Source organism: Furipterus horrens, unplaced genomic scaffold (assembly GCF_987537825.1).
Source record: "Furipterus horrens unplaced genomic scaffold, mFurHor1.1.pri manual_scaffold_2, whole genome shotgun sequence".
In the NCBI taxonomy this organism is placed as follows: Eukaryota; Metazoa; Chordata; class Mammalia; order Chiroptera; family Furipteridae; genus Furipterus; species Furipterus horrens.
In genome coordinates, this window is record NW_028327172.1 from 44879772 (window position 1) to 44892101 (window position 12330).

At 51.8% G+C, this 12330-nt stretch overlaps 1 protein-coding gene across 2 annotated transcripts in view; it reads right to left on the reverse strand.

Moving 5' to 3' along the window:
• Window positions 1–7954: 7954 nt before the first annotated feature.
• PDE2A (phosphodiesterase 2A) overlaps window positions 7955–12330 on the reverse strand; it is an 89646-nt gene continuing 85270 nt past the window's right edge. For both annotated transcript variants that reach the window (XM_090265092.1, XM_090265098.1), the window contains exons 25-31: window positions 12102–12149; window positions 10986–11060; window positions 10738–10837; window positions 10368–10480; window positions 9930–9968; window positions 9699–9805; window positions 7955–9370 (exon numbers count right to left, since the gene is read on the reverse strand). In XM_090265092.1, coding sequence (XP_090121218.1) covers window positions 9160–9370; window positions 9699–9805; window positions 9930–9968; window positions 10368–10480; window positions 10738–10837; window positions 10986–11060; window positions 12102–12149 — 693 coding nt within the window. In that variant the 3' untranslated portion in view covers window positions 7955–9159. The remainder of the gene's footprint in view (window positions 9371–9698; window positions 9806–9929; window positions 9969–10367; window positions 10481–10737; window positions 10838–10985; window positions 11061–12101; window positions 12150–12330) is intronic.

The window sequence follows — 12330 nt, forward strand, 5'->3', positions numbered from 1 at the left end:
GCCTAGTTAACTCTTACTTACCTCAGGTCTTAGCCCAGACAGCTCTTCTTCTGGTAAGCTGCTCCTGACCACCACGACCAGGTCCAATCCCCGTATTCGGGGTTCTTGGAGCACCATGTACCTTTCCTTACAGCCCAGTTGGCACAGTTGCTGTTTTACATTCACTTGTGAGCTCGTGTGATTGGTGCCTGTCTCTCAACTAGTCTGTAAACTTGGTGTCTGGTTTTGTTGATCTCCCTGCAGCCCTTCCAGTGCCCAGCCTGGGACAGTACATAATATGTTTTCAATAAATATGTCTTATTAATTCACTAGTTGATTAATCAACGTACATTTCACCCAGGCTGCTATGAGCTTCCTCAGGGCGGGGCCCTGCCTTAGTGCCTCTACACCACCACCCCTCACAGCCAGCACGGCTGGGCCTGGGGAAGCATGTAATGAACATGCTGAATGACAGTGACCACGCGTGGTTGACAGGGATGGGAGTGATTGTCAGAAATACCCTGCAGGGAGTGAGGCAAGCAGGACAGGAAAGAGGAAAGACCTGAGAGTGGATGTGGCCTAAGGTAACTCCAGCCTTGGCCTGATGGGGAAGGCGCGTTTGGAGCTAAATCATAGCTTGCACTGAGGAGTCATCCCACCTAGAGGCAAGGGGACCAGACCTTTGTGTGCTGCAGTCCAGAGGGCCTTCAGTGATTGGACTGTCTTGGTAACTGACCCAAGGCACCAAAGCGGTAAACGGATGGTCAGCTGTGTGTCCTCCTCCCCACAGTGTCTGTTCCATGTGACCTGAAGGACCTCTCTCCTGTCTCACTCACAGTGTTGGTATCCTCGGGCTGCTCTAACAAAGCACCGTAAAGTGGGTGACTTCAAACAGGAGAAATGCACTGTCTCACAGTTCTGGAGGCCCCAAGACCGAAATCACCTAGTCGGCAGGGCCATGCTCTCCCTGCAGGCTCTGGAGGAGGACTTTCTGCGACCCTCTCCTGACTCTGATGCTTGCTGGCAACCCTGGGCACTGCTTGGCTTCTGGTAGCATCATTCCAGTCTCTGCCTCTGTTCATATGACCTTCTTCCTGTGTGTCTCTAAGTCCAAGTTTCCCTCTTTTTATAAGGACCTCATCTTAACTTAATCACATCTACAAAACTCTCATTTCCAAATAAGCTCAATTCACAGATACCTGGATTAGGACTTGAACATAGATTCTGGGGGTACAGAAGTCAATACGCTCACTCAGAATGTCACCGTTACCTCCTTCCAATCCTTCTGAACCTGCCCTTTCAGGGCCTGAGCTTTCCTCCTGGGACCGCACACTCCTCTGAGGTTATGCTTCCTTATTCCCAGAAATGCACCCCGGGAAGCCCTGTAATTCAGACAGCTGGCGGCTCTCACTGCGGTTCTCATGCTTCTCATTGAATCCTCACAACCACCTGAAGAAAGTTTACTATTATTCCCATTGTACAGGTGAGGAGAGTGAGACTCAGGGAAGGCAAGTGCCTTACAGAAAGTCACACAGCAGGAAATGGCAGAGCAGAGACTTGACCCAGGTGCCTGATGCCAGACACCACAGCCTTAACCACTGCGCTCTGCTGGCCAACCGCTTCCCATGGTGGGATTCACCCAGCCATCAAAGGGTCCTTGTAAACCTGCCCAGCGCCTTGGGAGAGTGTCGTCGAAAAACTGCTGAGACAACAAGAGAGACCACAAAATTGGGAACCTGTGTCTGGTCACTAGGAGGACCCAGGAATAAGCAGTCCCAGATCACGTGAAGAGATGAAACGAGTCCTCAGGGGCAGTTTGGGGTGACATTTCTTCAGGGAGGAATTTTCCATTGGTGATATTTTAAGATTGATTTGATAACGATACAATATAAATTTGGTTATTTTTCTCTGTCCTACTTTTACACACCCCACTCACAGTGAATATTGTTTTGCTGCACCCTGGGGCCTGCTGGTCAGTGTTCAGGGAGCCAGCTGGCTTTGAATAATGTTCTGCACAGGTCACATAAGCATGATTCCACTGTGAACATGATTTCCTCAGATGGGAGGCCTGACTGTTCATCATGAAGGCTGGGTCTTATAGAGCAGACTATTTTCTTTAGTGGAATGAGGCAACTCTCGCATGTCTGTGATTACTACTGAAATACTCCTCAAGATGTGCAGGCCATCAAAGGATGCAGTCACCTGGATTGGATTGATACTGTAATGACTAACCTTTCATTTGGCAGTCAATAAATTTTTGATGAATGCGTTCTCTGTCTTAGGCTCTGTGCTAAGTATACTAAAGATATAGAAATAAGCCAGGCTTAGTCTCTCCACTCAGGGAGCTCACTATATATTGGAGGAGTTGGACAATTACAACCAATGGGATCAATGCTTCAAGTGAACTATCAGTTGAGGATCTTAGCTATACAAGCCATAATCCACAAAGGTTTAAGTAGAAAGAGAAAAGAATCAGGCTCAGTGCTACACAACTGAAGGTCAGGGACAATGCAACCAGCCTAAATGACCAACCTCACCTGGAGAGTTTTCTAATGGAAATATCACCATCCTGACTTCTATTGCTTCATACCTATGTGTGGGGCTGGCTATTAGAAACTCCATCTTGGTTGCCTCTAAACCCAGACACCTCCACTGTAGCAGCTTTCCAGGTGACAACATCTACTTGCCTGCAGTCCTCATGGCTATTGCATACTTCCACCTCCATGTCTTATCGGGCACACCTTTTACATGGAACCCAGGTTACACATGAAACGCAAGCTGTAGTGCATCATGGGAAATCTTACTTTAGTTTCCATCCCCTATAACACAGGGAAGCAATCTAAAAGGGATTGGGCAAGTGAATGTTTGTATATAGAGTTCAGGAAATATACATGAACGAGTGAGCTGAGTCAGACACAGAGGGTTCGCCCGGGTGCAAAGATTGGTGAGAATGGTGACCCAGGCCAGGTACAAGGGTGCTTCCTTCTTGGTTCACCACTGAAATAATAAATGCTCTGGTGAGACAGAGATACAAGTGTGAAGGTTGCTTCCTGATGCCTCCCTAACACCTTCATACAGATGCACTTGAAGCCTAATGGTCAAAGCAAAGAGTAAGACATCCACCAGGACAGGGGAACCCTGGTTGCCCAATGGCTATTCTTTAACCTGTTGGGTTATAATTCAACACTCTGGGAGCTACTTACTGTCATGAAGGGAATTCCTTCAATGGTAAATCTGAAACCCTATTATGATATGGAGAAGTCCTAAACAATGAAATACTGAACTGTTATGTATAAAAATTTAAGTGTGTAACAAGGGCAAAACACACTACAGAAACAAAGAAAAAGTAGTTTTTCCTTCTCATCAGCCACCAGACAGAGAGTGGAAAGTCTTGAGTCCAGGTAGAGACCTCTGGTCAGGGACAGATCCTTGGTTACAGACTAGGAGCTAAAAAGAGAGAGACCGCCACTGGTGACCCTTCTCCTCTCCTGAGAGGGGTGTGAGTTTGAGCCCCAAGGATGAGAATCTAAGATTGATTTCAAATATTTTCCCCATCTCTGCATCACTATTTCTCTCGTTATTATAGGATTTCAGGAAAATTTTGTAGAACTTTCTTAGCATGCTTTGGGAATATGGGAAGTATAGTTATCCGCATTTAAAAAGGATTGAATTGAGAAAAGGAAAAATCATCACAGATTCAAGACACATTATGAATCACAAGCATGATAACCACTAAGAAAACTAGACCTAACTACACTGTGATAAAACTGCTGACAACCAAAAACAAAGATAAAATCTTAACAGCAGCCAGAGAAAGAGTGCATTACTTTCAAAGGAGAAATAACAAGACTGACAGCTGATTTCTCATCAGAAACCATGGAAGTCAAAAGAGGACAGGATATTATCTTCAAAATACTAAAAGAAAATATTTCTAACAATTCGATCACTCCCAAAACGATCTTCAAGAATAAAGGAGAAACAAAGACATTTTCAAACTAATAAAAACAAGAATTCATCACCAGCAGACCTGCACTAAAGGAAATACTGAAAGGGTGTTTTCAGGTAGAAAGGAGTGGGCCCAGATGGAAGCTTCAAGATATATATCAATAGAAATAGATAATGATATTCATACAATGGAATACTATATATATATATATGAATATTCATGGTATCATTTTTTCTAATAACCAAAATATGAATATCCAAATGTCTATCAATATTCATACATGAAGTATTATACTGCAATAAAAATTAATAAAATAGACTTACACTCCCACTCGAGATGGAATTGTAAAGACTGGATTTACCCTCCTGCCTGAAATGATAACAACAAAAAAAGGACAAAATGTTCCCTGGCTGGCATGGCTCAGTGGATTAAGTACAGGCCTGCGAACCAAAAGGTCACTGGTTTGATTCCCAGTCAGGGCACATGCCAGATCCCCACTTAGGGGCGTGCAAGAGGCAACCACACATTGGTGTTTCTCTCCCTCCCTTCCTCTCTTTCTAAAAATAAAAAAATAAAATCTTTAAGAAAATAAGATTTAGTTGTAACACATGTATTTATTTTTTGAAAAAGGACAAAATGTATGAGATAAACATTTTGAAGGCATTGGACATCAGGCAATGATATCCATCCTTAGCTGGCTTCCCCTCCCCACCACCAGACCCCACCCACCCCACCCAAAATCCCCACTACCCCATCTCAAGGAGACTGAGCCCTGGAAGACTGAGCATTGAGGACAGTAAGACCTTGAGCACAGCCTCACCTCCCCGCCTGCTTTCCTGGTCTATCTGCAATGCCTTCACCTCCTTTCCCAGTCCTCCCCATCCAGACTTCAAGACCCTCTGAGCCCAGCCCTCTCCTGATGCCCCTTCATGCTCAGCTCACTCCTGCTCTGATCTCCTGCCACCTTATATGCACAGGACCAAGCCTCACAGTGCCCTCTCCTAGTTATTTCATGCCCAGAGGAGGGGCTCTGCCCACACCTGATCACAAGGCTGGTGCTGCCTTCCCAAGGACCCTTCTGCAGTGGCAGGCCGCTCAGTAGGCAGACAGGCCTGTGGGACATGGGGTCTCAGGTAGAACTGATGGACCTCAGTCCTGTTCAGAGAACAGCTAAAGGGGCTGGAGGCCCCTGAGAAACGCTTCCCATTTTCCCTGCTGAATCTGTATAGAGTGTACGCCGAGTAGAGTCTGCGTGAAGAGTGTGTCTGTGTATAAAAGAGAATGTGCGTGTGTGTCTGTGTGAGAATGCCTGTGTGTGGGGGGGAGGGGCGTGACTGGAGAGGAGCGGGATGAGCCCCACAACACACCCTACACTCCCTTCTTGACCTCTGGGGAGATTAGGAGTTGGGTGCCACGTGCTGACGATGGACTGCACTACAAGCCTCATCCTCTTCACCCCCAGCCTCCAAGACATGCACCGGGAATTGATCCAGATCTTTCTCTGAGGCCCCACCAACTTGCTCCCCACCCCTACGCCCCCTGACAGTCCTGTAGATGCTGAGACAGAGACCCTGTCCTGAATCTCTTTTCTCTATCCGAGAGTGAGGCCTTGGATGGGAGTCATGCAGGAGGGGTGCACACTCCAACTTCAGATAATTACTTAACCTCTCTGAACCTCAGGCTGCTTGGCTACAGAAGGAGGGGATAGTACCTACTCCACAGAATCATTGAGGTTTGATGGAAAAATGAAACCATTAAGTTGGGAAAACAGGGAAGCCACAAGAGGAATGACTAGTGGCCAAGCCTTGTGTTCTCTGACCCGGCAAGGGCGGCCCACAGGCTCCTGTGCAGGCACAGCATTCCCGGCTCCCGCTGTCCATCCCGCCCCGCCTCGCCTAGCAGTCCACACAGCTGCCTTGCCCATCTTCCCTGAGGAGCTCCCTCTTGCCAGAGGCTTCACCCAACACCTGCTTGTTGGTGAGAGTGGCGCTGAGCAGCCACCCGGGGCTGTCATGGGGCCACATAGACCCCCACCTTCTGGGACACCTCTCAGCCCTACCTCTGCCCCAACCCCATGCAGTGGGTCACCAAGTCCTGCCAATCCAATGTGTCTTGAATTCCTCCCCCTCTCACCCAGCCCAGGGCATGGAGAATAGCCCTAGAATGATCCCTGCCCAAACTCTCCCCTTTGCAGTCCTTTTCTGCTCTCCAGCAGGATCTGTCTCAAATGCATGTCTGAGCCACTCTGCTACTGACCACCTTTCTCTGGCTCCCCACTGCCCACAAAATAAAGCCACACTCCACTGCCTGCCACTCAAGGCCCTCCCTGATCCAGCCTTATGCTCCTCTCCATTTTTCTATTCCCTGGGTGCCAGTCACTTCCCTTCTCTCAGCCTTTGTATGAGCAATTTCTGCTACCAGGAGTGCCTGTCCCGTTTTGCCCACAGGAAAACACCTGCTCATCATCCAAACCTCACTGTGGTTCTCCTCGGGGTTATGATCCTGCCTGGAGCCCCACGGTCAGGTGTCCCATGGGGTTGTCATGGCCTGGACCTGAGCTTGGATTACTCTCCCCTGCCAGGCTGCTAGACCCTCCAGATCAGTGACAAGGACAATGTTAGCTCTGGTCCTCAGCATAGAGCCCTGCATGTAGGAGGGTAGGAGAAAATGCTGGTGAGTTGTTCACTCTAGTTGGTGGCAAAAAGGGTTGTGTCACAGCAGGGGCCCGGAATGGGGTTAAATGGCCTCAAGGGAAGTGGGGCTGAGGACAGACTTCAGAGGCAGTGGAGGGAGATTAAGGCCTCAGGATGTGTATCCAGGTTATTCCTCTCCTTTGACCAAAGGCTTGTGGAAGAGAGACATGCAGACACACTCAGTGTTGGGGGTCACACACAGATGAGTCCTTCCACCAGTCCACACTGAGGTTGATGTCAGCCAGGCACCATTAGAACAGCCATCCCTTATCAGCCTTGGGCCAGAAACTGACCACCCCCACCCCTGCCTGGAGCCCACTGGTCAGACTGGGTTCTGAGCTGTGAGAAGACAGAGGAAGGAGAGGGGAGCCCAAAGCAGGGGCTGGGCAGGGTGGGGGGCCAAAAGCCGAAGCTCCCCCGTGATGGCTAGAGGCCCTGAGCCCAGAGGAGCAGATTCCAAACCATAACAAGTTGTGGGCCAGGGGAAGTAGACAGGCTCTGTGATCCCAAAGGCAAGGCCAGCACCCCAGTGGCAGTTTGAGTGGTTGCAGGTTGACAGTGTTCATCTCCCAGCCCTTCTCTTCCTCCCTCCCTGAGGAAAGAGATCCCCGTGGCCAGCCCTTAGCATGTCAGCTTTACTGATCTGGAGGAGATGAACAGGGAGAGAAGGTGGGGCAGGGGGCATAGGCAAGTGAGGGAATGGGGTCTGGAGGCTTTTACAGTCAGAGCCTCCTCAGGGCCCCCAATCTGGACTCTGCCCTTCTGTCTGTGCAGAGGCAAACACTCTCACAGTCTGGACATTGGGGTGGGGGTTGGGGAGGGAGGTGGGGGGATGACTCTACAGAACAATCCAGGGTTGCCTCTGGTATAGAGTCAGACTCTGGGGGTACCCCTTTGGCAGGACTTAGGGGAGTACAGGCAGACATCCCTGTGTATAGAAGGGGGTTCAGAGGCCCAAGCCCTAGCGGTATGGGCACTCATGACCAGATTAGGCCAGCAGACAGAGGGTCCATGAGGAGTAGAAGACCACCTCTCCCAAGCAGCCTCCCTGATTGCTTCAGTCCCTCTGTTTTTCCTCTTGAGTCTACAATCTCTACTAGCTAATATGCCCTCTCATGGCCCCATGCCCAGGCCTTCTCATCTTTCATCCACCCCTCAGCCCCTATTATTGGGCCCAAGAATTGCCCCAATAGGTCTATAACTCCCCCAGAAGAGGGGCTAGGCACCAGGGGTGGGAGCTCCTGTAGCCAGGCAGTTCTAAAGGAGATGTGCCTCCCCCAATTTTGTTTCCCCCTACCTAATGCACAAAGTCTGAAAACAACCCCATGGGGGAGGGTTGGTAGAAAGAAATAGATTTATTCTCATGTACAAAGCGGTCAGCCCACAGGACCATATACAACAGTTCCACAGAGTCCTAAAAAACACATCTTTCTAAAGGCAACTCCGAATAGGTAAGGCAGGTGGCCCCCCTCCCCCCACCCCACAATACATACAGAACAAAAGGAGGGAGAAGCTGTCAGGGCTGACCCAAGAGGTGTGGCCCTATGGGGTCTTCCAAGCCCTGGGGCATGGGTGGATATGGCCTTGAAGAGAAGAGACACCCTGCCAGGGCTGAGGCCAGGTTCCTCTCTGGCTGCAGGAATGGGGGAGACGCTCAGGCTAAGGTCACTCAGGGGGCCACTGAGAGACTCAGGGTCAGCTATCTGCCCTAGGGTGTCAGGGGCATTCCATTGCCTCTCCTAGGACTCCAAAGAACTATGGGGACTTTGATCTAAAAGGGGTCTCAGAGGACAGATTGTCTCACCTCCTGTTTCACCCAGATAGGGGAAGGGACTTGCCAGGGTCACACAGCCAGAAGGAAACACTGCTGACTCAACAGGGGCCTGTCTGCCAGCCCAGGGGTCCTTCCTGTCCGTCGTTCCTGTGCTGGTTTCTTCCTGAGCCCCCTCTCCCCAGAGCACTTAGTGCCCTCTGGCAGCTGCCTCTTGGGGTCTCTGCGTCATCACTTGTAGGTCTCCATCTTCACCATAAATATAGTGGTGGTCCCCAGAGGCACCTGTGGCTCTGTAGCTATTTCTAGTCCTCCAGCAAAGCTAATGACTGATTCTAAGACACCCCCTCCCCCACAATTTGCTCACTGAGATGTCCCACCTTCTTGCATGAAGATCCTGAAGAGGGGAAAAGGGCACAGATCTGGTTGGCAGGACTGGGGCCCAGGAGAAACTCGCCAGGCTGCCTCAGGGAAGGAGTGGCTTGAGGAGGACTTGCCAAGGTGTGGTCGGAGCTGTAGAGCAGGGCCCACTACTCATAGGTCATCCCTGTGCTCTCAGAGGACAAATGACAAAGTCTTGGTGAGGCTGGAAGTCTTGCTTCCATTATACAGATGAGAACACTGAGGCCCAGAATGTCAATACTTGCCCAGGTCACACAGGAAGTTCTGCTCTAGAACCCAGGACCCATGGCTCTGGTCCCAGGGCATCTGGCCAGGCCAGTGGAGGGTTATAGGAGAAGTCCTGGGCTGGGAAGGATTCTGGGAATGGCTCACTCAGCGTCAAGGCTGCAACAGCCATTGAGAGGGCCCCCAGTGCCGTCTAGCTCAGGGACCTCATACTCCTCGTCCAGGAAGTCCAGCGAGTTGTTGCTCGGCAGGCCTCGGATGGTGAACTTGTGTGACACCTTGGTCCAGTGTTCACGGTTAGAGGCCACACGTTCGTAGAGCTCTGCTGCTTTGGGGAACAGGTCCTGCAGCAGCCTGGGGGTTCACAAGGGCAGGATTAGAGGTTAGAGGTCAGAGGTCAGAGAGTAACAGGAAGAAAGATTAGGGAACTTCCATAGCGTGAGGCATAGGACTGGGCACTCAAGGATAGCATGCCCACAGCAGACAAAGGATGAAGTGAAGGGTCCATTTAGGGACAAAGCAGGAGACAGCTGTACCCAGAGGCTGGGATCAGGGGAGATGGATCAGTGGAGCTGGGCCAAGTCAAGCCCAGCACCTGTGTCTGCTGTGATGGCCAAGGACATCCCCGCCCTCCCCTCCCTCTCTGTGCAGAGTCCCCAGCAGTCCCCATGAGCTCCCTCACTTGTAGATGGGCATTGCGATGTGTTCCATGAAGCTGATCTGCAGCTCAGGGATGTAGGCCTTCTCACGGTCCATCATCTCCATCGGCCTGTTGCCCATGGCCTTTTCCTGCAGGCACCAAGGCATCAGGCCTGCTGCTCTTCTCTCTCCATTAGGCAAAAGGATCGGGCTAACCCAGCCCCAGGCTAGGAACCTGCCCCCGACCTGGACACCCTGGTCATTCCCCACATACCAAGTCTCCCTGGGAGAAGAACTCTTTGTAGATCAGCTCCTGAAAGGCCAACACTCTCATCACATTCTGTGAGTGTGATCCATACACCCAAACTCCTCTACAGTCCATTCCCATGGGGGCAAACAAAGCCCTCCCTCACCTCCACCTCAGGGCCTGTCTTCCCCATCCCCAGCCTATCAGGAGGATGGTCCCAGATGGGGAGGGGTGGCTGGGTTCTGGCCCACCTTCCACCAGCCACTGACTTGCTGTGTGACCCTGGGTGAATCCATGCCTCTCTCTGAGCCTCCCCATCTGTCATCCTGAGGTTGTCTAGGTTTCTATCTCCCCAAAATATAGCCAAGCTGAGTTCAGTACAGAAAAGGTGTTCAGGGTGTGGGAGCGACACAGAGCTGGGCAGTGTTTGCCACCTGCACTTTCCCAGGAAGGGGCAGCCCTTACTGCAATCTTCCTTGTAGTCTTCCAGCCCTTGGTCTGGTCCGACAGGTCACACGAGGTCATAAGGAGGCAGAGGAGGAGGCTGTGGTGCTGCTTATTGGTTCGATCATAGCCCACTGTTGGGAAGAAGATAAGGTCAAGGAGTGGGGCCCAGCCTCCCAGCTCCCTCTCTCTGAGGACAAGGCCCCATGGCCCAACACAAAGTGGTCCAGGGAATTTGGCATCCTTCATGGGATCCAAGGGCCAGGGCTGGGTCTGCTTGGTGGGTTGGTGCTGGAGGGGATAGGTCTGTAGTCCTGGGGATGTTCTCCATGCAAATCCCCCTCTTGGGGCTCCCTCTCCAACCCCAAGGCCTGGGGCTAAAGACAGGCACCTTCAGCCATCTTCTGGAGGTCCTTGAAGATACGCAGGTGGTGGGCCAGGTCCGTGGCCAAGATGATGTCCCGCATCAGGTCCAACATGCGCTGATAGTCCTGGGTGGGGGCAGGGAGATGTCACGACATCCTGCTAGACAGACCTATCCACTCCCTGGCCCTGCGGAGCCTCCACCCGTCATCCCTTTCTCCTGTTTTAAGCCAGATCCTGGCTCCCCACCTCTCACCCCTGCCCTGGCCCCATCACCTTCCGGGAGAAGTGGTCGAAGATGTTGCAACCATGGGTGTTGAGAATGGCGATGGCCTGAGCAAAGTGGTGCCTCTGTGGGGAAGAGGAGTGATGGGGCCCAGATGAAATGGGGGACTCCCCTCACCACTGACTCTAAGAGAGGGAGTAGGCCCAGCCCAGCCCTGGCTCCCAAGGTGAGCAGAGCAGGCATCCTAGTCCCCTTTGTGGGCTCTGTTCCCACACTTGGTGTGACCCAGGCAAGGCCTTGGCTGACTCCGAGCCCCAGACTCCCCATTGTCACATGGAGGGGCGCAGAGAAAGAAGCCCTGAGGGCCTCTCAAGCTGGAAGAGTTCTGAAACGATCCCTTGCAGTCCTAGACACTAATTCATGCAGCTAACATTTATTTGCTGACAGGAAAAGGTGGCGACAAGGGAAGGGGAAGGCCTCTGTCTCCTGACACTGAAGGGCAGTCAGTCACAGGAGGACTAGGCTCAACCCAGGGTGGGGAGGGCAGAAGCAGGGCTGCTACCAATCCTCCGAGGAGGGACTGAGCCCCTCATCTATGGAGGTGTGCAAACAGGGGCAGTCTCTGGAGGGTATAGTTGGGGGGAGCATGGGGAGAGGTAACCTTGGAAGTTGAGCTCCCATTCTGTTCCAAGCCCTGTGCGAAGTGCAGGGAACTCAGAGATGTCTCAGATTTTGTTTCTGCCCCCCAAAGCTCCCATCTGGGGGTGGGTAGACCCAAACCAAATAACCTAAGGCAAAGCTGAGTCTGATGGGAGTGGAGCCCTTCCCAGGCTTGGCGGGGAAGGTTTGCAACAGATGTTCCCAGATGCACGAAGAGAATCATGTTAAATACAAGTTTTCTCTTTGAAAACCCGGGCTCCAGCAGAACCCGCAGCCTGACTTGCTCCCCCATGCACACCTGCACCCCTCCAAGCCCATCCAGGAAAATGAGCCAACCATGCCCCGGGGTGGCTGCAGTTCTCGCAGCCTGTCTGAAGAGCAGGGTTTGAGAACAGGAGGAACTGGGTCACCCTCTAACTTTGCACATCACTGGCCTTGCGAGAATGAGGAGGAGGACAAGGGGATGAGGTGGGGGGAGGCAGGGGGCTGGGGGGAAATGGCAGTACCTCCATGACAGAGCCTTCAGAGCTGTAGAGTGCAGCCAGCACAGATTTCTGGAAAAGCCAGGAAAACGCCATCACTCCTCACATCCAGATCCAAGTGCGGGCCTCATTTAGCTACGCACCTGCTCCTCCGGCCCTCTCCCCTCCCCCATGTCCTAGCCCAGCTCAAAGCCTGGGAGAGCCTTGGGCTCCTGGTCTCACAGCTCCCACCTCTCCTCAGCTGGAGGCTAAC